The sequence below is a fragment of the Haliotis rubra genome, unplaced genomic scaffold (assembly GCF_003918875.1).
Source record: "Haliotis rubra isolate DU_JTF1 unplaced genomic scaffold, ASM391887v1 Scf99, whole genome shotgun sequence".
Lineage (NCBI taxonomy): Eukaryota > Metazoa > Mollusca > Gastropoda > Lepetellida > Haliotidae > Haliotis > Haliotis rubra.
Genome location: NW_025767734.1, coordinates 48,702 through 75,134, shown reverse-complemented (window position 1 = coordinate 75,134; position 26,433 = coordinate 48,702). Strand labels below are relative to the sequence as shown.

The window sequence follows — 26,433 nt, the reverse complement described above, 5'->3', positions numbered from 1 at the left end:
GACAGTCAATTTTCTGGGCCTACCTGCGCCTCCCTGGTGCTCAATGCCATATCCATTTGCAATATTTTTCAAAACACGATAAACAGTGGACAAAGGGATGCCTGTTCTACTTGAAATCACTTTAGCTGATCTGATGTCCTTGTTATAATACTCTAAAATCAACTTCCTCTTCTCTAAATCATCCATACTGAGGATAACTGAAAATGTCTGCTAGCAAGTAAACAAAGGGGGATAACTCAAACTAATGAAAAGGATTAACGGAGTTGTCTCTCTTGAATGAAACCATTATAGTTTGGCATGAAATGCATGTGGACCCGGTTTTTTGTAAATATCTCTTCATCCAATGACCCAATCGATCTCAAACTGTGCAAGTGGATGTTTTGTCAGACAACCTAATCACATTGTAAATCACCGATTTTATGCATTTGTATTAAAGAATCTGTCTATGTAACTGTCAACAAAATAAACAGCAGAACGCAGACTGCTTGCAGAGGGAGGGAGCCAATGACCTGTAACAGCGGCAGTGTTGGGTCATAAAGGTAAATGCACGTGCAGTTCATGATAGTTACCTGTGCACTGCACAGTGATAGACCGTTTGGATCATTCACATTGACTACTTCTAGCTGTCATCATGAAAGCTTATTCAGATGATGCTAAACGTTTAATTAGAAATGTGTTGAATTTTTTTTAAAAAGAGAGCAAACGTAGCAAACCGATTTATAAGGTGTCGGATTACATGAAACGTACAACTTTTGCTCTTGGCATGAAAAAGAACATCGTGCTAAAAATTGTGAAAAATAAACCAACAACCAATAAACAAAACCTTGTACAAAAAGGTAGGCATCCAAAGTTAGATTCTTTTGACATCAGGGTCATCAGAGATGTCATTCGCCGGCTATTTGCTAGAAATGAACACCTGTCCACAAGAAAGTTAAAACACATCCTTGCAGAGGATCACGACATTAATGTTTCTAGGTTTATGCTAAGCAAACTACTGCTCAAATTTGGATACAAGTACAAGAAGGTAGCAAACCAGAAACTTGTAATGTGTGAGAGATCTGATATTGTGAAAATAAGGTGTAACTATCTGAGAGAAATTAAGCAGGCAAGAGAGGATGGGTTCGAACCCATATATCTGGATGAGACCTGGGTCAATGCAAACCATACTGCTGCCAGACAGTGGCTACCCACTGATCCCAGTGATGGTAGGAAAATACCAACAGGCAAAGGTGAACGTTTAATCGTTCTTCATGCTGGTTCCCACCGTGGATTCCTACCTGGGTGTGATCTGGTATTTCGGTCAAAGAGCACAGATGGTAGGGACTATCATACAGAAATGAACTCAACGGTTTTCACACAGTATGTTGAGGAACAATTGTTGCCAGCTCTGCCTTACAAAAGTCTTGTTGTCATGGACAATGCTCCCTATCACAGTGTTCGAGATCCAAACAATAGGTGCCCAACTTCCAATACAAAGAAGTCAGATATGCAGCAATGGCTAACAAATAACAATATACAATTTTCAATTAAGGCCACTAAACCACAGTTGTACTCTTTGATTAAACCTAACAAACCTCCACCCACATATAACATTGACAACATGCTACGCCAACACGGCCATAAGGTCTTGAGATTACCACCGTACCACTGTGATCTCAACCCAATCGAACTTATCTGGGGAGACCTTAAAAGTACAGTGGCCCGGAAAAATCAATCATTCAAGTTGAATGATGTCAAGCACATTGTCAACACTGCTATATGTGACATTGACATTGCACGCTGGCATGCATGTGTTGAACATGTCAAGAAGGTGGAGAAAGAGTACTGGCTCAAAGATGGCTTGAAGGAGCAAACAGTTAATCCAGTTGTCATTCGTCTGGACACTGATGACTCCTCTGTGGAAGAATGGAGTGAACTTGATGAAGTTTAATTCTGTTATTATATTTACAGATAATAATAGTATCCAGCCAGATATGCTCAAAGAAATATAACTTCTTTTAACAATGACAGCACTGACTAATTCCAACGACTTATAGTGTAACATGAAACACTCATTTCACATAAAATTATCATGAAAATATAAATATTAACTATCTATATGCTTAAAGCTATTAGAAATGCATTGCTTAATTTGGAATGTGAACGACATCAAAACATAACACTTTTGTCTTCATTCTATCTTTTTTTCAATGAGTGTGCATGATTGTGTGTGCTTGTGTCCGAGGGAACGGGGCTTTAACAGTTGTTGAGTTCTAACCATAGGTGGTCCGATTAATGATTTAGTGTAAATATACTTTCTGTGTTCTTTAAATGCATTTCCACTTAGGTACTGCATAAACAAAATATGACATTAACATTACAAATTTAAAGATTTTAACCTACAGAATAATTCTCACTAATGGGTTTTGTGGTTAATGTTGAACAACTCAGAGAAACAAACTCCGTATGATGGTTAACAGTTGGCACCCACCTTACCCTATTCACGACCTGTGACACCTCTTCATACCTGTCACGTGCATAGCTGACCTACATTGACGAACGTTGACCTTTATGACCCAACACTGCCGCTGTTACAGGTCATTGGCTCCCTCCCTCTGCAAGCAGTCTGCGTTCTGCTGTTTATTTTGTTGACAGTTACATAGACAGATTCTTTAATACAAATGCATAAAATCGGTGATTTACAATGTGATTAGGTTGTCTGACAAAACATCCACTTGCACAGTTTGAGATCGATTGGGTCATTGGATGAAGAGATATTTACAAAAAAAACGGGTCCACATGCATTTCATGCCAAACTAAATTTTATTACTATGCTGTGGCGATATTCATACAAATCCTGGCCCTTGCAAAGACGGTAATCTGAAGATTGTTCATTTAAATGTAAGGAGTCTGAAGGATAAAGTAGACTTACTCTCGTCCGAACTCTCTTCATATGATGTAATTTGTGTGACAGAAACCTGGCTACATAGCGGTATTACTCAGAGGGATATTTCGATTCCAAATTTCCATGTGCCTTACCGTACTGACCGCCCAAACCGGGGTGGGGGTGTTGCTATATATGTTAATAATAATTTCTACGTTAACGGGGCGGTGGGGTAGTCTAGTAGTTAAAGCGTTGGCTCGTCACGCAGAAGACCCGGGTTCGAATCCCCACATGGGTACAATGAGTGAAGCCCATTTCTGGTGTCCCCCGCCGTGATATTGCTGGAATATTGCTAAAAGCGGCGTAAAACCAAACTCAGTCAGTCAGTCAGTCTACGTTAACGATATGGATCACCTATCAATACCAGGACTAGAAGCAAAATGGATACAAATCATATGTAAAAGCAAACAATACTTAATTGGAACCATTTATCGCGCAGATAAAAGCGAAGCGAGTTAATAGATCAATCAATATGCAATGCCATGTCTTTAAATATGCAAACTATTATAGCGGGTGATTTTAACCTTGATATCCTAAATGAAAATAATTTTAAAATCGAAATCTACGTACGTAGGCAATGTACGGGTTGAAACGGGGTCTTCCCACTTACCCAACTCCTATTGTTTCAGTAGAAGAAATCACTGGGGTGTGATAATCCCCTCCAATCCCTTATTTTGTTCCCTGTGAAATAGTATCCAGGACCAAATGGGATAAAATACTACTACTTTTGACTCAGTGTTTGTCTATATTATATATAGACATTTATATCAACATCATATCACATATTACATCAATTATATAATTTACAAGTAATTAACATCATATCACATCAATTATATAATTACAAGTAATCAACATCATATCACATATTACATCAATGATATAATATACAAGTTATCAACATCACATCACATCAATTATATAATTACAAGTAATCAACATCATATTACATCAGTTATATAATATACAAGTAATCAACATCATATCACATATTACAGCACACTTTTCACACTTCATATTTCACGTATCCATTTGTACATCAATTATATAAGATACAAGTTATCAACGGACCATGTCTTGGAAGGATGCAAGGAAGGTTTCAACTGCTCTCAGGGTCTCATCTGCCTGGTTGTTGTGTAAATCCTTGTGAGATAATAATAATAATAAATGTGAACTTATAATGCGCCTTTTCCATGCACAAGGCCCATGCTCAAAGCGCTAACAGAGTGAGTGGATAATATGCATATATACAATAAGGGACTAGTTGCTAGTCATAACGCAGTGAAAACAGATGAGTCTTGAGAAGCCGTTTGAAGGAATAAAAGTCAACTGCTGATTTAATGGTGATAGGGAGAGAGTTCCAGAGTAGAGGGGCAGAGCAGACAAAGGATTTCCTTCAAAAGTTTGCAGTTTGAACCGAGGGCACAGAGAGTAGGTTCAGATTCTGAGAACGGAGCTGTCTTTCTTGAGTGTACGGGGTAAGAAGTTCTTTCAAGTATTCTGGGCCTATGCCATTGAGGCATTTGTAGACAAAACACAATATTTGAGATGTCACAATGCCATCTTCAGTGCTGAGTGTTGATCGACAGTCTTTCTACTTACAATGGATGTAGGTATTCCGTCTGGTCTTGATACTAAACCTACAGCCCCTGTAGACCAAGTACTGACCGCCGCGTCCATTAGGAATGAAACGAGTGCTTACTTGAACGTTTGCCACAGTGTAATGGAGAAACAAGGAAATCTCCATACTTTATACTATTTGTCGTTGGTATAGTTCACTCAATTAAAATTCAATCTGAAGCAAATGATATGAATATAGTTAACTTAGTTATCTTGTGAAATATGTTTACCTGTGGTCATGAGACTGTTCTACTTGGCCCTGATTGGAGTGCTGGGTGAACTTACAGGGGTAACAAATTCACCCTTCACAATCACTGACCCGTAATTGTTAATCTCTTTTAATCCCTCCAGCAAGTTGGATAAGTGGGAATGAGCCGTTGAAACAGCCCATTACCGAGCCTACTAGGATCACACCCACTTCTAGAACACTGATTGACTTGTTGTTTGTATCGAATGTTGATAGCGTGTTATGTTCAGGCGTGTCTGATCCAATATGTAGCGACCATTGTCCGATTTTCGTAACCTTTAAGGACAATATTCCGAACAATATTAATTTTAAAAGGACAATTTATAATTACAACAATATTGATAAAGACAACCTTATTGAAAGCTTAACTTCAGTTCCTTGACAAGACATCTTGTCATCTGACAAAATTGATGAAGCAGCAAACTCGTTCTCTAAGTCTTTCTTCGAGGTTTGTTCTAAAAATATCCCTAACAAAACAATTACTATTAGACCCAATGGTCCGTTATGGATGTCTGGCGAAGTGCGTAGTTTGATACGAAAACGTAACCGTGTACACAAAATCGCTAAACGACGCAACCGACCCTCTGATTGGGCTAACTTTCGTAAACTCCGAAATAAAGTTGTAGCAGCTGTGCGCACAGCAAAGAAAAATTATGTCTCTAAATTCGATAGAAAGATAAACGACTCGTACGGTAGTAAGCATTGGTGGCGCTTAGTCAAAAACTACTTGAAATGCACCGGGAATAATACAATATTTCCTCCAATTAAACATGGGGATTTAGTATACGATGATCTTGATGATATCGTAACAATTATGAATAATTACTTCTGCCTTCAGGCTACTGTAAAAAGTCCTGACCAAAACCTACCAGAATTAATGATAAAAACGGATCAGAGATTATCCTCCATCACATTGAGCTCCAATGAAGTTAAAGATATTTTACTTACTGTTGATGTCACTAAAGCAACCGGGCATGACGGTATCGGTAATCGAGTATTAAAACTCAGCGCTCTGGTAATATCCGACCCATTATCTAAATTGTTAAATTCCTCTCTTAATAACTCAGTATTTCCAGACATTTGGAAAATGGCTTCAGTAATACCAATTCATAAGAAAGGTAGTATAAATGAATGTAACAACTACAGACCTGTAGCACAAACTAGTTGTTTAGCCAAAGTATTTGAAAAATGTGTTTTTAAACATGTATTTAATTATCTCAGAGACAATAACTTACTAACAAATCTTCAGTCCGGGTTTACCCCTGGAAATTCACCATCTTACCAATTGACTTACCTTTATGATTTTATTGCTAAAGAATTAGATAAAGGGAAGGAAATAAGAGCAGTTTTTGCGACATAAGCAAAGCATTCGATAAAGTATGGCACAGAGGAATCATTCAGAAATTGAAAGCTTACGGTATTGGTGGCAAACTTCTTTTATGGTTTAAAAGTTACCTCGACGATAGAAAGACAGCGTGTCGTAATCAACGGCTTCAGTTCCGAATTAAAACCAGTTACAGCTGGCGTACCACAAGGTTCCGTCTTAGGACCGCTATTATTCTTAGTTTATATCAACGATATTGTAGATGGCATTGACAGTAATATACGTCTGTTTGCTGATGACACTTCGCTCTATGTAGTATAAACGATCCAAATGTAGCAGCACAATGTCTGAATAATGATTTATCTGTAATATCAAATGGCAAGTTGATTTTAATCCAAATAAAACGGTCTCTATTCAATTTACCCGTAAACACATTCAGAATATCAAACCAGTCTTATCGATGGATAACACTAACATAAACGACGTCACATCTCACAAACATTTGGGAATAGTTCTTCAACAAGATTGTATGTGGCATAGTCACATTGAGGTGAGGTGAAATGGGGTTTAACGTCGTGCTTGAGAATATTTCGCTCATATGACGACGTGCATGCATGTGTATGTGTATGTGCGGCTGCTTGTACTAGCCCAGACTTAAGCTGGTTTTATAGTGCTAGCCCACTGAGGTACCACGCCGCAGTGAAGCATGAATACCCCACTCAGACACATTATACTGACTCCGAGCCGACCAGTCCTTGTTGTACCCATTAATGCCGAACGCCAGGCAGGGACCAACAAGAACCATATTTTAACGTCTTTTGGTATGACGCGGTCGGGGATCGAACCCGCGACCTTCCGCTCTCTGGGAGGACGCTCTAACCAGTACACCACGGAGGCGGTCTGAAAATGTCATAAAAAAAATAAAAGTCAGTCCAATGATAAACTGCCTAAGAAGTTCTAAATATCGCTTCAACAGGAAAACGCTGCTGACAATGTACAAATCATTTATTTTACCAATATTTGACTACGGGTGTCATGTATGGGATAATTGCACTAAAGAGCAAACGCTTCTTCTAGAGAAATTAAATCTAGACGCTATCAGAACTATCTGCGGAGCTGTTCGCTGCACAAGTCATAACAAACTATATTCTGAGACAAATATTTCCTCACTTGAAACTAGAAGACGCCGTCAAAAATTATACATATTTTACAAAATGGTTCACAAACTAGTTCCAGATTATTTCTCTAGTTTAGTTCCAGAAAATGTATCATATGTAAGTGGATATAATTTGAGAAATAATTCTGACCTACAAAATATTAAATGCAACACTAGTTTGTACTCCAGGTCATTTATCCCTAACACGGTAAACATCTGAAACTCTCTCCCTCCTGATATCGTAAACGCCAATACTCTTGGGGAATTCAAAAACAAACTAAAAGAACACAACACCAGTGAAATCTACTTTAATCTTTCCCATGGTTCAAGATCTGGCCAGATAATCAACTCCCGACTTCGGCTAGGGTGTAGCGAATTAAATGGAGATAAGTTTTCCAGACATATATCCGATAGTCCTGAATGTAACTGCGGGCATCACACCGAAGATGCGCTTCATTTCTTCCTCATCTGTCCCATATTTAACGACATAAGATCTAATGCATACTTCTTTAGTAGAGGATTTAATTTGACATCAGTCTTATTCGGTCATTCGGGCTCATCAGAACAGGTAAACCTGGAACTACTAAAATCGGTACATAACTACATCATATCTTCCCGGAGATTCTCGCAATTTATCTAACTTAGTTTTATTGTACATGCCGTGCCTTGCTGTTATACTGAGATCACAACAGCTTCTAGTTTATTTGCCTTCAACGAAAGTTTGCAGATTGTAACACATTATATCGCCAATATTGTTCCTTGAAGATTCACATTATGTTTTGCACCCAGCTCATGTGTACGTCACTATCATTATTGTTATTAAACCGCCTCCGTCGTGTAGTGGTTAGAGCGTCCGCCCGGAGAGCGAAAGGTCGCGGGTTCGATCCCCGACAGCGTCATACCAATAGACGTTAAAATATGGTACTTGTTGGTCCCTGCCTGGCGCTCGGCATTAATGGGTACAACAAGGACTGGTCGGCTCGGAGTCGGTATAATGTGTCTGAGTGGGGTATTCATGCTTCACTGCGGCATGGTATCTCAGTGGGCTAGCACTATAAAACCAGCTAGTACAAGCAGCCGCACATACCCATACACGCGCATGCACGTCGTCATATGAGCGAAATATTCTCAAGCACGACGTTAAACCCAATTTCACCTCACCTATTGTTAATACTACTGTATCATTGTTAGGGAGCGGTATTGATATAAGCATGTTTTATTGCTTGTTTGCCAATCCCATCATGAGTAAATGAATAAATATGTTTAAACCATTCGCTGGCGTTACTAGTGACGTTGAAAAACTGTCTCGTATTTTGGCCTGTTCTCATCTCTTGTCAGTATGTTCAAGCGGAGGTCCAACACTATCAAAGAAAAAACTTGATGTTGTGAAGAGGGTAAAGCTTGAGCATGGGGCGGTATGTTCTCATTTCGCCTACATCCCATTTCGCCTACAGTCTTAAAACAACATGTCATGGTCTGTTGACTGTTGATTACAGCTGCTCCATGATCGATCTGTCTGCGTGCCAGTCTGTTCGCTGTTTCCAATTTCTCTAGCAATGACGAATTCATATATGTTCAGGTGATGCTTTCTGACGAGTTTCTTGAAGCCGTTGTGAAAACCCTCCAAATGATTGACACCGACAGTTGTAAGCACAATAATTGATTAATTGGGATGCACAGTAACAATGTGATGACAAGGGATTACATGATAGAAGCCAGTGGGGTTTACGGACATGTTTGTGTAAGTTCGTACAACCAGTTAGGTTTGGTTGCTGAGTTAAGTGAGTAAACAGTCTGATATATGTGTCACGGGATTTGCTGGGAAGTAGGGAAAAGGCAGCTGGATACATCTGGTCCTACATGTACAAGGCAGTGCAAAACATACACTTGGGTCCAGAGACTAGGGCACACATAACATGTTCCATCCATGTACACAGTTTCGGCCACAGCAAGGATATCCATCATCTCTGCGGTTGTGAAGATTAGAATCCTGTTGTCATCACCGTCCACTACCACCGGGAACTGCCGGCCGTCTGAAGTCTCTGTCTTAAAAGCTTAAATTTTGTCTCTATTTGTTTGTAATTATTTTAAAAACACAATCATGCGCAAGTCTTGAGGTTGTCACTTGTGACAACAGATCTTATCCTCTTTACGCAACTACATATCCTTATAACAACTTAGTATTTCACAGTGATTAAATTAACTACATCTCATCGTCGCATGCGGGGCGGTGGGGTAGCTTAACGGTTAAAGCGTTGGCTCCTCACGCCGAAGATCCGGGTTCGAATCCCCACATGGGCACAATGTGTGAAGCCCATTTCTGGTGTCCCCTGCCGTGATGTTACGGGAATATTGCTAAAAGCGGCGTAAAACCAAACTCAGTCAGTCAGTCATCATCGCATGCATTAATCCCTGTCATTTTATTTTAACCCTGTTTTAACTTCTCAGTGGGTGCACTAATCCTGTTTACTCAACTACATATCCTTATAACAACAGTCGATCAAGACTCAGTGAGTCAGGTTCATTATAAGAGTAGGGGTGCATTCTCTAATCATTGCTTTTGTAGGCGAATGGAGATGTAGGCAAATTGACATGTAGGCGAATAGAGACTAAACCCATGGGGCTAATCTGACCTCTGCATCAAGGAGTCTGGGAATTGATAGGAAACAGCTTAGAGAATGGTCTAAAACGAGTCAAAATGTGTGGAGTCGGCACAGTGGCCAAAGAGATTTCTTGGCGCAGGGCGTAAACCAGCACTCCCTGAACTGAAACAATGTCTGTATGCGTGGTTCAAGGAACAGGGAAAGGAGAGAATGATCGTAAACTATAAGAGAATTCGGAAACAAGCTCTCCGACTTGAACGTGAACTTGAACTTGGCACCAGTTCGATTAGTTTTAGTGACAAGTGGATTTATAATATCTGTCAACGCCACATCATTAAAAGCAGACGTGTCACACATCAGGGTCAGCAACCGAGATCATGTTGTTATCAAGACAATCATACAGGATCACCTTCGCGGCGTAGAAAGGTTTAGGTTGGGTTACGATGCTGCTCATATCCTCAACATGGATGAAACGCCCTGCTATATAGACATGACGACAGGAACAACGATGGATTTCATTGGCAACAAAAATCGTGGATGCTGTCGATTCTGGCAGAGACAAGCATCTGTTTACAATCATACTTTATATTAGAGTTTGTATGCGTTCCGTTTCATTTCATAGTCATTGCAATATTCGTGAATATTTCCTTCACTTATTGCCTTATGATTTTTTATTCCATATGATTGTCACTGTAAAACAAAATCCGAATAGAAGCCCATGTTTCCGAATATACGCCCGGGCTTCTATTTGGTGTCAAAGTTCACTTGTCAAAATCCCTATTTTCTGTATAGAAGCCCAGGGCTTGCTTTCGAAAACCAGGTACACTCAGGAATCTCAGCACACCCAGGTCACATGTTATCCCAGGGCACTCAGTACACATAGATCACATGGTACTCCCAGGGTACTCAGTACACATAGATCACATGGTACTCCCAGGGTACTCAGTACACCAATGTCATATAGTACTCTCAGCACACCCAGCGCATGGAACCAGCAAAGCTCCTCAACATACAGATGTTATAACATTAGGTCCAACCAAGCACAGAGATGTTTTAACATACAGGTGCCACCACACACAGATGCTATAACGTACAGGTCCGACTATGTGCTGTTCTAACATACAGGTACCACCACACACAGACAAATTATAATATGAAGATCTAAACACACCCCTTGCCAAATATATTATATACAGGTGCATCAATGTACTGTCCTGCTTAACAACTGAAAATGATAAAAATGTTGCCCAAGAATATTTGTTGCAGAAATACTGTAGAACCTATGCAATACAGCCATACATACAGTTGATGTAGAAGTTAAATCTACAGAAACTTCATAAATAACACATTACCATCATAAATATCAAAAACACCGGGAAACCAGCTTCAACTGGAATTAAAATCAGGAATTAACTAATACTGATGACTGGCCAATATGCCAGCAATGACAGTAGTACATTGGAAACACATGCCAGTTAACTCCCTTGTTACCATGATCTCATTGCAGACAATCAGACAGGAACCACTCCCAATATAATAACAGGTGTCTCTCACATTGGCTACTGCAATAACATCACATTTTCCATTGTGTCCTTTACATGCATTAACATGATAACATGATTAGCCTCAGTTTAGGCCTAAAAAAAATGTTATGGTACCGATTACCCAACCGACCCTTGAATTCCGGAGCCGAACCAATTTATTTTTTAAGCGGATTGCATAAAATAAGCTTTCATATACCATTGTTTTTTCATGGCACCAACAGATATCGGTCATTTTGATAGAGAAAGTCGATATGATGGCCGCAAGCTTGATTGAATAAACAATTACACATTGATAAATGTGTTATTATTTGTACTATACTTCTAAAAAAATATGTAAAAAAATAAATTCCGACCCACCTACCCTAAATGTTAAAGAGGTATTTAAAATATGGTATTCCAAGCATAATTTGTACCATTTTAGAACTGAACCAGGTTTTCTGCAAGACAAGCGACCACTCTATCCTTAGGGCCTCTATTCACTGTCAGATATTGTTACCACTACTGATGGAGTTGGATCTGACAAACACTGAACTGCGAAGTCTGAGATTGCCATTGACCCTGAGGAACGCTGAACAGACAGAGACATCATGTCTGATATCTTGCAACCATTTTCCATAGAGATATCATCCACAGTGTCTGGCTGTGTGTGGGGGGCCCCCTGCAACATCAGCTTGAGTTCACTGCCATGCTGCTGCACCTCATGTTCCTTCAGGTGAGACTCATAGCAGAATACTGCACTACATATTCCACATGTCACACCCTGTTGCTTGTGTTCAAACATGATGTGATAATTCAAATCCATCTTGCTCATAAAAGTCTTTCCACATTCGCTACAGATGTAGTTCTGTCCTGAACAGTTGAGAATATGCTCCTGGAATACAATCTTTGACATAAACACTTTGTCACATTTCTCACACTTGTACCATCCACTATGTTGATCAACATGTAGGACATACTTGTGAATATCCTGAAAAACCTCCCCACATTGTTTACAGGCATGAACATTCTTTAACATGTGAACCTGATCATAAGCATGCTGTGAACTTCTGACTTTGTTGTGGTCTGTTGACTGAACCTGTTGAAATGTCTCGTGGTTAATGCGATGCTCGTTATGTTCCCTTTCGGTATCAAACACATCTCCACACACAGTGCACTTGTATACTACTGCAGGAGACAGCTTGCTTGCATGAACCTTCATATGGTCTTCCAGCTCTTTGGCTGTCATGAATGACTGTGGACAGATACTGCATCCGAAAGGCATGGACCCAAAATGAACATGCATGTGTTCTTCCAAGAGAGGTGTAGATCTGAATGCACTTCCACAAAGTCTGCACTGATAGGGACATTCTGTTGGCAGGGCAGATATACCAGTATCATAGGAGCAAGACTTCTCAGCAGATCTACTTCGCCTTTTCCTTAGCCCTATCCTAAGGGATGCAATTTGGGTTTGGGTTGGAGTTCCAATTGTTGAAGGTTTGGGCTTAATCATTCTGAATTTACTGACCTGCTTAGCGGCTGGGACCTGTGAACAACTCCTTTGAATTGGCGGTGAAATGTAACTCCGGTTCAGGAAAGTTGTGGATCTTACTCCAATTGAACTGGTAGGTGTATCCAAGAGTCTAGACATCACTGAATAATTTGCAGGTGGCTCAAATTTCTCTTCGTCATTGACACTATTAAGCATTGACTTTAAAATTGTAACATCCTTCTTCTTGGGTTCCTCTGTAACCTTTGATGCCCCTACACTCTTGATGATGTTGAGCAGCTGCTGGCTACAAGAGTTCACATTCTGACTCAGGCTTTCACTCACGTCTGACTCTTGTAGTCCATCAACATTAGTTCTGCTATGATTAAGGGCCTGAGACAGTGATTCAAACGGCTTAAATTCTGCTGAATTTCTGATATACTTTGAGGCAGAGGCATCCTGTCCAACTGAAGCAGTGTCCTGGTCTTCAACAAGCTGGCTTATGTCCTGATGTTTTCGTTTATGTCTTGTGTTATATGAATGACTAGGACTGCCCAAATCTGAGGAGGATTGAACCTCCATCAGTCCTCGAAGAATCGTGTCCTTATTGTCAGAAGAAGTGGAAGAGAGTCTGCTTAAAGACTGCAGAAATGTTGATGCTGAGATTCCAAAATCTGATCCATTGCCATCCCTTTGCCCATTGGTATCACCATCTGAGGTAACCTCCTTCAAAGCTGGTACCTTTTGACTTACAGTTTGCTCACAATGTGGTCTTCCCTCTTTATGTTTCTGGACATTTTGAAAAACTACATTGTTCATGGACTGACTATGGCTGTACTTGGCTCTTTGTGTTAACATTGACTTTTAATGTGTTATCATCATTCACCAACAGAGAGCGCAAATTTAAGTCAGGAATATCTGAAGACTGTAATTTTGAAACATTCTTTGATACATTTGGTGCAGCATTACAGCTGTTTGTCCAAAGATCTGGTGGTCTTGTTGGTAACGTTGGAGAGACAGGTTCAGACTTCAGCTGCATGCTTTCCAACGTGGTAAGCTCTGCTGATCTTTTAAGACTATCACCTACTGGATGTGAACTGGTATGCTGGTGAAATCCTTCAGACTGCGACTGGATGTCTTCCTTTCTCTCTCTGCTTCCCTCAGTTAAAAGCAGGTCAGGTTCCTTCTTAATTATTATGTTTTGATCATAGGCTGAATTAGATTTTTCACACTCCCTGGATGAAGTTTCTTGTGAAGCTAAGCCGTCACCCTCAGTCCCTGATGTAGGTGACATAGGTTCTGGCTTAATCTGCATTAATGGAATTGTTTTGATCTGTGGATGACTCTCAGCGTCTCCAGATGTATGCCGTGGAGACAAAGGTTCGGTCTTTATCTTGACTGGCATGAGCGCAGGAATGTCAGGGATCTGCTGGTAATCACTTTCCTCTTTGTCCCTATCATTAACATCACCATCAACATCATCATTATCATCAACATCTTCTTCTGAAGCAGCTTGATCAACATACACAGTGTATCCTTCAAATGTCTCTAAAGAGAACTGTTTCTTTTCTGAGACTGTCATTTCATCTGTGACTTGTAAAAGCTCAGAACCATCCAATGATATTTCGTGAGGGGGAGCATGAACAGTCTCCAACATTTTCCTCAACAATGTCGTGTCGCTTCTGTGAGATCCGACTCCAGCTTGAGTGCCCAGGTCTTCAGTGAGCATGGACTTCAGGACACTACCTCCATTTGAGGAGCTGTAGGCATTTGGTTCAAGGAAACGTTTAAAAGATAAAAAAGAGCCAAATTGATGTTTCTTCTGATGTTCCTGGAGAGCAAGATGCTGCAGAAGAAGGAATGATCTACCCGAGAGTCCCTCAACATTCTGCTTGCCACCATCAGTGCTAACTGATGGCCCACAGTTGGTGTTACTATTTGATGACTGTGAAGGAAAATCATTTGTTCCGGGATCATTATCCTGAACAGTTCTCCTCAATGACTGGAGGAGCAGACTTGCACTAGGATGAGATCCACTGACCACAGGCGACTCAACAGACCCTTCGAAGGGTTTGTCTTCATGCAGTATGTTGGCAATTGACTTGACTGTGGCTTGAGAAATGTCAGAACCGCACAGAGAGGGCAATAAGTTTCTACCACTGAGAACTTCCTTAACTGTTGTCCTCAGAGTTTCATCCCTTTCTTTCTTTACCTTATCACTAACATCTGATGCCTGACTGACTAACAGCTTATCTTGTTCCAGCGTGTCTTTTGCCAACAAGGAATTAAGTTTGAGTATGTCTCTTCCTCCCTTAACATTTGATGCAAATCTCATAACATCTTGAGTGAGACTGAGTTTGAGTTTGTCAATTTTGCTTTGATAACTCTCTCTGATTCTTCCCCTGCCCTTCCCTCGAAAACACTTTTTCTTTTTGGCACTTCTAGATCCTGGTTTGTAGTCACTGTCTCCACTGTCCCCATCATCCCATTCTGGTTCTGGACTCTTGTCATAGTCTGGGTCAAGGTCTCTGTCGGAGGCAGTCTCAATTTCTTCATCATCAGAGTCAACCTGATAGTCCAGGTAAGATACTTTCCAGTCTTTATCTTGTGAATCCTCTGAAATGTCCTCATTACTTACAATGTTCTCACTTGCACCAGGATCAGAACTGCAATGCCCTTCTGAAAGGATATCCGAAGCTTGTCCTGAAGAGAAAAAGTTCGGATGAAACCTCTCCATGTCCAATGCTGTTCCTGCTTCAAGTCTTTCCATCTTGACATTTATGTTCTCACCCATCTTTGATTAATGTTTAGGTGTTACCTATGTTTGGTGTCACCTATGTGAGGGGTCACTCCTTGTGCTGTCTGTTGTTTCAAGAGTACTGCCTCAAGTGTCTAAGACCTATTTTCAGTGGTTTTTATGTCATGGATTTGGGTTGAGGGCATACTTCCATCTCATGAAGTCTTCCTCATCTGTTGGTGATTACATTTACTGGTCACCCATCTTTGTCCATGAGATTATTCATGTTAACTAGAAATGAGGACACACCACATCACCATCTCCAGCTTATACGGGGGTAGGGATTGAAGCCCATCTTGTCAATTCACATCGCCACCTGGCAAAGGAAACAAAACAAACATCAATTATACCATGGGAACAAATCATGACTTGGAGAAACATCATGCATAGTTTCTGTTTTAACCAATAAACAAGTTCACCATTCCGCCTTTTTGTATCCTGTTTTATCACCTGACCATGGTTACTGAACAGTTTGAGAGATCACTGTTGTATAGAATATGATTACCCTTTTTAGCAAACACCTGGGGTCATCACTGATTTTCAATGATCAATTTATATAGTTTTTGCCACTATTTAGCCTCTGAGGCAATCTCTGTTGCGGCACATAGTCTACACTGAATATTCTCTGGCTTTCATACCTTATAGATGTTAGACATACTGATTATATAGGAAACAGCATAAACCTCTCCAGAACAGCGTGGAACATCCTGGAAGGTTTTAAAGACTTATATGACAAGTGCATGCCTCTATCCTTTCACAATACATCAAGACCAGCTGTTTTCGTTATTAATATTTTCAACCCTTGGCCTGTTTCAAAAGCTTGACCACTATTGCTGCTCGGTGAATATATTACCACCGACTTTACCACTGCAACATATAATATTCAACCATAGTAATCCTACTGCCACTGAATTCTGTACCACACTCTACTGGGTACTGATGTAACTAAGGCAGAAATTTGTATTGATTTGCAAGCCTAGTTTTATTTCATGATACATTTTTAATTATATAACATTTCTTTGTTGGTTTCACACTGAATTCTTCCGGTATTGACTTCTGGGTTAACTGTTTCAATTTGAAATTGATATGTAACAATGAAAGAGAAACAAAATATTGTGTTCATAAATACAGTGTGCTCTAACCCTATGTGTAGTGCAATATGTTATAGCTTTTCCTGAAGTTAAAGCATGAGGGTACATGTGATATTTGCACATCAGTTTGATGTTTGTTATTTTTGACATGGTAGAGATTACTGAGTGGAGCCTATGTGTGCATTTAGACTACCATGTCCAGCTATCTCAAGCACTACAATTGTGAGTCACAGAGATACCCGTCAAGACTGGTCTGCCATTGTGTACCTGGCATACACCCAGCTGCAAGACCTCACACATTGACAGCGGGGACAGTGTGAGTCACACATTGTGGGCATACATCCTGTAGGTGATGACCGAGATACCCAGCTGCAAGACCTCCTGTAGGTGATGACAGTGCAGGGGACAGTGAGTCACACATTGTGTACCTGGCATACAGAGATACCCAGCTGCAAGACCTCCTGTAGGTGATGACAGCAGGGGGACAGTGAGTCACAGTACAGACTCACACATTGTGTACCTGGCATACAGAGATACCCAGCTGCAAGACCTCCTGTAGGTGATGACAGCGGGGACAGTGAGTCACACATTGTGTACCTGGCATACAGAGATACCCAGCTGCAAGACCTCCTGTAGGTGATGACAGCAGGGACAGTGAGTCACACATTGTGTACCTGGCATACAGAGATACCCAGCTGCAAGACCTCCTGTAGGTGATGACAGCGGGGACAGTGAGTCACACATTGTGTACCTGGCATACAGAGATACCCAGCTGCAAGACCTCCTGTGACAGCGGATGACCTGGCATACAGAGATACCCAGCTGCAAGACCTCCTGGGGTGACAGTGAGTCACACATTGTGTACCTGGCATACAGAGATACCCAGCTGCAAGACCTCACTGTAGGTGATGACAGACGGGGACAGTGAGTCACACATTGTGTACCTGGCATACAGAGATACCCAGCTGCAAGACCTCCTGTAGGTGATGACAGCAGGGACAGTGAGTCACACATTGTGTACCTGGCATACAGAGATACCCAGCTGCAAGACCTCCTGTAGGTGATGACAGCAGGGACAGTGAGTCACACATTGTGTACCTGGCATACAGAGATACCCAGCTGCAAGACCTCCTGTAGGTGATGACAGCAGGGACAGTGAGTCACAGAGTCTCTCACACACATTGTGTACCTGCAGCAAATACCCAGCTGCAAGACACATTGTGTGTACCTGGCATACAGAGATACCCAGCTGCAAGACCTCCTGTAGGTGATGACAAAGGGGACAGTGAGTACATTGTGTACCTGGCATACAGAGATACCCAGCTGCAAGACCTCCTGTAGGTGATGACAGCAGGGACAGTGAGTCATCTACATTGTGAGTCACCATTGTGTACATACAGAGAGATACCCAGCTGCAAGACCTTCTGTGTACCTGGTGATGACAGTGGGTGATGACAGTGAGTCACACATTGTGTACCTGGCATACAGAGATACCCAGCTGCAAGACCTCCTGTAGGTGATGACAGCGGGGACAGTGGGTCACAGTAAGAGACTCACACATTGTGTACCTGGCATACAGAGATACCCAGCTGCAAGACCTCCTGTAGGTGATGACAGCAGGGACAGTGAGTCACACATTGTGTACCTGGCATACAGAGATACCCAGCTGCAAGACCTCCTGTAGGTGATGACAGCAGGGACAGTGAGTCACACATTGTGTACCTGCCTCTATTTAGCGCCCGATCCTCTAATAACAACATCAGGGATAGTCAACACAGTGCTTTAAGAAATAAAGCCAATCTCTACTAACAGCATCCAGTTATAGACCTTTTGCTTTACATCTAAATGTATTCTCCTTGGTCTAAAATAGATATATTAAGGAATGGTCCCTTAAATCCATTCTCAATTAACATCCCATGTCTTTATCCCCTTCCTTAAAAATACATGGTATTTTAATAAACATCCTCAGGTCAACAGGTTCTGTTAAAAAAGTGCCAGGGCACTTATTAGAGGAAATCAACATCCATTCGGTCACTTTTTAACTTACACACAAGATTCACACTCTGTCTAAACATCCAACTCTCAGTTAACAACATCCAATTCTCAGTTAACAACATCCATTCTCAGTTAACAACATCCATTCTCAGTTAACAACATCCATTCTCAGTTAACAACATCCATTCTCAGTTAACAACATCCATTCTCAGTTAACAACATCCATTCTCAGTTAACAACATCCAATTCTCAGTTCTCAGTTAACAACATTATCCATTCTCAGTTAACAACATCCAATTCTCAGTTAACAACATCCCATTCTCAGTTAACAACATCCATGTCAATTCCATCAGTTAACAACAACAGCATCCATTCTCAGTTAATCAATTCTCAGTTAACAACAACATCCATTCCTCAGTTAACAACATCCATTCTCAGTTAACAACATCCATTCTCAGTTAACAACATCCATTCTCAGTTAACAACATCCATTCTCAGTAACAACAACATCCATTCTCAGTTAACAACATCCATTCTCAGTTAACAACAACATCCATCCCATTCTCAGTTAACAACAACATCCATTCTCAGGTAACAACAACAACATCCAATTCTCAGTTAACAACATCCATTCTCAGTTAACAACAACATCCATTCTCAGTCAACAACATCCATTCTCAGTTAACAACAACATCCATTCTCAGTTAACAACATCAATTCTCAGTTAACAACATCCATTCTCAGTTAACAACAACATCCATTATCAGTTAACAACATCCATTCTCAGTTAACAACATCCATTCTCAGTTAACAACATCCATTCTCAGGTAACAACTCATTTCACAACAACATCCAATTCTCAGGTAACAACAACATCCATTCTCAGGTAACAACATCCATTCATCAACATTCTCATCAGTTAACAACAACATCCATTCTCAAGTTAACAACAACATCAATTCTCAGGTAACAACAACATCCATTCTCAGGTAACAACATCCATTCTCAGGTAACAACAACATCCATTCTCAGGTAACAACAACATCCATTCTCAGGTAACAACAGCCTTTCTCAGTTAACAACAGCCTTTCTCATTATCAGTTAACAACACTGGTCCTCAGCAATCTCTACTTGTGTTGAGGGGTGACAATTGATATCAGGTGGCCTAGTTCACTCACTTGGTTGATACATGTCATTAAATCCTGCTGGTAATGATATTGATAATCACTGAACAACAGTAGAGGCCGTCCAGACAGACAGAGGCGATTATTTACATGCAGCTGGTTTATTGTTGTGCATTTTGTATAAAGGTTGTTGATGGTGATTCTATAAATGAAAACTCCCACTGAGAGCATAGCACTCTGGCCTCTTTACTCCGTACATCTGCTAACGCCAAACAATTTGTGTTTTACATAGCTATTGTAGAATGGAGATGCTGAGACTACAGGGAACAGAGTGGACTAACGCTTAGTCTCTATATATTATTTTGATAGTAACAAATCAACCAATTGAAATTGAAAAGGAGTGCAAGTGAGTTGGGAGATATAGGGAAATCTTGACTTGCTTCATTTAGGGCTTACGCATTGCTGGAAGGCTTGGCTGTAGGGAAAATAATGTGGTTCAGGGACTGTGAGACAGACTAAGCTAATCCATTAGTGATAATTGATGTTCGGAGTCTAAAGTCTGGCAGTGAGATAAAGTCAGGTCAAATAGGTACAGTCAACCTTTGAGAAACTGCCTGAACCCGCATCTACTTAAATGATCAAGATTGTTTACAGTATTTGAGGATAGTAACACTAGGTCACACACCCAATACAGTGGTACAACATGAGCATACAGGTGTTTCAGTCATTTGCTGCCACTGCATCATAACACTGCAAGTATTAAGAAATAAAGCAGGAAGCAACAATTTTACGTGAAACAGAATACCATTTTTTATATGTGCACAAACAAACGATAAAAACATTTGATTATCAAATCCTGGGATGTGTAGTGTCAAACTAAGATAAACTACCCAATGTTAAGTAACGATAAGAAATAAAGTGAGTGGTGAGTGAGTGAGTGAGTATGGTTTTACGCCGCTTTTAGCAATATTCCAGCAACATCACGGTGGGGGACACCAGAAATGGGCTTCACACATTGTGCCCATGTGGGGATTCGAACCCGGGTCTTCGGCGTGACGAGCCAACGCTTTAACCATTAGGCTACCCCACCGCCCCTAAGAAATAAAGACCTAAATGCAACCAAGAACATAATATAAGCTTTCCGTAAGCAAAGTTTGAGGGATGTACACTTGAGCACTATTAATCAATATTATTCAAAACTGTGAGGGAATCAAAGCAGTTGTGTTTCAGTTAACAAACAAAAAACCGATATAATTTTTCTTGCATATCAATTTTTTTATTACACTAGTAATCAGTTGTGTGGACACTGGTTTTTGACTTTTGGAATGAAGGAAAATGTATTGCTTGAATAACATTTATTATCGTACCTAAAAGTGTACCTAAAATAGCCAACTGCATACTTGCAACACTGCATGCAAATTTTATCTGCTTACCACTGCTACACAGAAAACACATGACATTTAGGAAACACTTATGACTCAAGGTTCTCATTCACCACCCTTGTCGAGATGTGACTTATTTATTGACCAAATATTATCACCAATGTAATCATATAAAATTAAGTACACCAGGAAATACTTGTATTCTAGTTAGGTCAGACCATGTACCACTAATCTAACGATTTAGTGTACATCAAAATAGTATACAGTATAATATAGTAACGTTAAGACATTATAAGTTCAGTAAATCTAAATTACATATAATTAGGCTTGTGGAAGTAAAGTAATTCTTGTGCATGTATTGTATATATTCTATTGTGGGCTTGCAATCAAAATGTATGTCATTGAATGTATTTTTTTATAATTAATATGTGTGTTTAATTCAAATGATTCATGATACCCTTGATCAATCAATCAATTTTACACAGTGTACCTGTTAAGTAAGGTAACAAAACTGTACACGCAAAAACTCATTATTATTGCACTGAATAAAGACTGGCCACTACTTAATGCTTCTCTTGGTTATTTAAGGTGTTCCGGTCCCAAGCTAAATCCCCGACAACAAATTGTAGTTATTATATTGTATTAGGCATTATTTTAATTATTCTAGACAAAATATAGCCTAAAAAGGTTACTATCAGGTCCAAGATACTAGCCCAAATGAAATGTGCATTTGGAAAATGCAATATTTGACAAGAAATACCAAATATGCCATTTGCCATTTACTGATATCAAATGTGAACATGTAGAATGAAAGTAATTTTAGAAATTTTAGAATGTATTTATTTTCATTAAACGTAGTTCTCACGACATATATTAACATTGTTTGAAATCAGCATGAAAATTAATGGATTCGTGTCACAAACGTCACGTGACCACAGGGCCGATCTCAAAGCCCCCCCTCCCCCAACTTATAATCTCATCTTCGTGAACCTTATGGTGTGGATTATTCAGTTGTAAATTTTCGTTAATGAGCAAATTAGCGAAGCAGTGATATAATATTAACCGCTGCAGCGGTAAAACCTAACTGTAACATAATTTGCGGCACACAGCCAGGGCTCGGGGGAAAACTGTCATCAGTGTATATAGATCTACCTTTGTTATACGCCGAGGAAGGTATATATTATATAACATGACCCATATTGTAACACATTGTATATATGTATCTCAAATACAATAGATTACATTTGTCACAGAGTTGAACGAATGTGAGGAATGCTCTCCTCATGTTTATCAACACCAATATGCCATGTCCGTTCACATTGTACCAGTGTGACTGCAATGGCGAGAGGTTTGACCTCGTTTCTGTGCCGATATCAACAGGAGTTAAAACGACTAAAATACGCTTCTATTGCAGGCTACAGATCATTAAAAAGCTGTCTGGAATATTTGACGACTTACCGTGGATGAAAGCTGCGACTAAAACACAATTTGACCCTTGGCCTTCGAGAGAAAATGGTTCAATCTCCGATAAATGTCAAGGCCGTTACCGGGTTCGCGTATGGTTCACATCTAGGTCAGACAGGTCAGAGGTGAAGGGTATGACCGGGTCACAGTGACCTTCTATGCCGCGCACTGCCTATTTCTGAATGTCGCCTTGTTTATGACTGATCTCTATCTAAGATAGCCCTTGGAAATCCTACTCGCAAAATAACGATTAACAGAACTGAAATACTTATAGTTAATACAATGCCCGTGTAAACCCAAGCATAATTTCGAGGGATCAGACATCGACAGTGATGTTTGGCAGGGTCATCATAACCACTGACACAGTTTGAGGGGAAGGCGTGGACGAAAACAAACATCGTCAAGAAACTAAACTTGAAAAAGAAGGGCATTTTGTTACATTTAAATATAAAGATTAGGGCCCAAAGAATTAACCAAATTTATGGTGAATATGAATTTAAAAAACAAACAACCCAACAATTCAAAGTACTGTAATTAAGACGATGATTGTCAACCAATAGATTGTCGTTACCAGATTCTATTATTACAATCTCTTGGATGCTATGTTGTTGCCATGTTGGTACCTCAATCAGATGTTGCCATGTTGGCACCTGGATAAGATGTTACTGTGTTGGTACCTGGATGCTACATTGTTGCCATGTTGGTACCTGGATGCTACGTTGTTGCGATGTTGGCACCTGGATAAGATGATGCCATGTTGGCCCCTGGATACTACTTATTGCCATGTTGGCACCATGATAAGATATTACTGTGTTGGTACCTGGATGCTACGTTGTTGCCATGTTGGTACCTGGATGAGATGTTGCTGTTGACACCTGGATGCTACGTTGTTGCCATGTTGATACCTGGATGCTACGTTGTTGCCATGTTGGCAACTGGATGAGATGTTGCTGTGTTGACACCTGGATGAGATGTTGCTGTTGACACCTGGACGCTACGTTGTTGCCATGTTAATACCTGGATGAGATGTTGCTGTTGACACCTGGACGCTACGTTGTAGCCATGTTGACACCTGGATACTACTTGTTGCCATGTTGATACCTGGATGAGATGTTGCTGTTGACACCTGGACGCTGCGTTGTTGCCATGTTGACACCTGGATGCTACGTTGTTGCCATGTTGATACCTGGATGAGATGTTGCTGTTGACACCTGGACGCTACGTTGTTACCATGTTGATACCTGGATGAGATGTTGCTGTTGACACCTGGACGCTACGTTGTTGCCATGTTAATACCTGGATGAGATGTTGCTGTTGACACCTGGACGCTACGTTGTTGCCATGTTAATAACTGGATGAGATGTTGCTGTTGATACCTGGATGCTACGTTGTTGCCATGTTGACACCTGGATGCTACGTTGTTGCCATGTTGATACCTGGATGAGATGTTGCTGTTGACACCTGGATGCTACGTTGTTGCCATGTTGATACCTGGATGAGATGTTGCTGTTGACACCTGGACGCTACGTTGTTGCCATGTTGATACCTGGATGAGATGTTGCTGTTGACACCTGGATGCTACGTTGTTGCCATGTTGACACCTGGATGCTACGTTGTTGCCATGTTGATACCTGGATGAGATGTTGCTGTTGACACCTGGATGCTACGTTGTTGCCATGTTGACACCTGGATACTACTTGTTGCCATGTTGATACCTGGATGAGATGTTGCCATGTTGGCACCTGGATGCTACGTTGTTGCCATGTTGGCACCTGGATGAGATGTTGCCATGTTGGCACCTGGATGCTACATTGTTGGCATGTTGGCACCTGGATGCTACATTGTTGCCATGTTGGCACCTGGATGCTACGTTGTTGCCATGTTGGTACCTGAATGAGATGTTGCCATGTTGGTACCTGGATGCTACATTGTTGCCATGTTGGGACCTGGATGCTACGTTATTGCCATGTTGGTACCTGGATGCTACATTGTTGCCATGTTGGTACCTCAAACAGATGTTGCCATGTTGGCACCTGGATGCTATGTTGTTGCCATATGGGTATCTTGGTAAGACGTTGGTACCTGGATGAGATGTTGCCATGTGGGTATCTTGGTAAGATGTTGGTACCTGGAGGATATGTTGCTATGTGGGTATCTTGGTAAGACGTTGGTACCTCGATGAGATGTTGCCATGTGGGTATCTTGGTAAGACGTTGGTACTTGGAGGAAATGTTGCTATGTGGGTATCTTGGTAAGACGTTGGTACCTGGATGAGATATTGCCATGTGGGTATCTTGGTAAGATGTTGGTACCTGGATGAGATGTTGCCATGTGGGTAGCTTGGTAAGACGTTGGTACCTGCAGGATATGTTGGTATGTGGGTATCTTGGTAAGACAGTACCTGGATGAGATGTTGCAATGGGGGTATCTTGGTAAGATGTTGGTACCTGGATAAGATGTTGCTATGTGGGTATCTTGGTAAGACGTTGGTACTTGGAGGAAATGTTGCTATGTGGGTATCTTGATAAGATGTTGGTACCTGGAGGATATGTTGCTATGTGGGTATCTTGGTAAGACATTGGAACCTAGATGAGATGTTGCTATGTTGGTATCTTGGTAAGATGTTGGTACCTGGATGAGATGTTGCTATGTTGGTACCTTGGTAATATGTTGGTACCTGGATGAGATGTTGCTATGTGGGTATCTTGGTAAGATGTTGGTACCTGGAGGATATATTGCTATGTGGGTATCCTGGTAAGATGTTGGTACCTGGATGAGATGTCGTTATGTGGGTATCTTGGTAAGATGTTGGTGCCTGGTTATGTTGCTATGTGGGTAATTTGGTAAGATGTTGGTACCTGGATATGTTGCTATGTGGGTACCTTGGTAAGATGTTGGTACCTGGATGAGATGTTGCTATGTTGGTATCTTGGTCAGATGTTGGTACCTGAATGAGATGTTGCTATGTGGGTATCCTGGTAAGATGATGTTGCTATGTGGGATCTTGGTAAGATGTTGGTACCTGGATGAGATGTTGCTATGTGGGATCTTGGTAAGATGTTGGTACCTGGATGAGATGTTGCTATGTGGGTATCTTGGTCAGACGTTGGAACCTGGATGAGATGTGCATGCTCTCTCTTTCTCTCTCTCTACCGATCCATCGATCGATCTACTCCAATCATAGACCATATATGGTCTCTACTCCAACCCACTCAAATGTATCATTATTTCATTGAAGAGTCAAAACAAAAGACTTATACATTTAAAAAAATAAATAGTTTATTACAAAATATGTGTTAGTCATCATACAGTGATTGAGAAAACATGGAGTGCAAATGAAGATCATAGCACTATTTACACAATATGGGGGTGCCATTGGTACACAAGCAACTGATACAGGCTTACTGCAATGTCCTGTGTGCATGCAAAGTTATACATCCTGGTGTTAACAAGCTTAACATCATAGCTTACCTACATATATATTTCTGTATGTCCAGGTAACCATCACTCAGTAATTACATGCAATGAGTACAAATGTGCATTCTACATATGAATGAACGACAAGGTTGATTAATCATGGTATATTGACAAATCAGTTCCAGTTTTCGTTTATATACAATATTATGAATCACCATGATGCTTAACTCACTTGAATTTGAGGATAACATTAATAGTGAGTAAAAGTCCAGATAAGCTTG

The 26,433-nt window shown here is 40.6% G+C and overlaps 2 protein-coding genes across 2 annotated transcripts; both read right to left on the bottom strand.

Moving 5' to 3' along the window:
* Positions 1–10,510: 10,510 nt before the first annotated feature.
* Positions 10,511–13,464, bottom strand: LOC124265697 (zinc finger protein 836-like). The gene has a single exon (XM_046700500.1). The coding sequence runs from the start codon at positions 13,462–13,464 to the stop codon at positions 11,890–11,892; it is 1,575 nt and encodes a 524-aa protein (XP_046556456.1). The 3' UTR covers positions 10,511–11,889.
* A 234-nt stretch (positions 13,465–13,698) lies between these two features.
* Positions 13,699–22,815, bottom strand: LOC124265696. The gene is made up of 2 exons (XM_046700499.1): positions 22,730–22,815; positions 13,699–15,995 (listed from the first exon to the last, which is right to left on the bottom strand). Exon 2 carries the CDS (start codon positions 15,674–15,676, stop codon positions 13,709–13,711), a length of 1,968 nt encoding a protein of 655 aa, XP_046556455.1. The 5' UTR covers positions 15,677–15,995; positions 22,730–22,815; the 3' UTR covers positions 13,699–13,708.
* Positions 22,816–26,433: the final 3,618 nt, after the last annotated feature.

Excerpts from the sequence above, each read along its gene's own strand:
- LOC124265697 (XM_046700500.1), bottom strand. The coding sequence starts at position 13,464 with ATGGAGGTTCAATCCTCCTCAGATTTGGGCAGTCCTAGTCATTCATAT.
- LOC124265696 (XM_046700499.1), bottom strand. The coding sequence starts at position 15,676 with ATGGGTGAGAACATAAATGTCAAGATGGAAAGACTTGAAGCAGGAACA.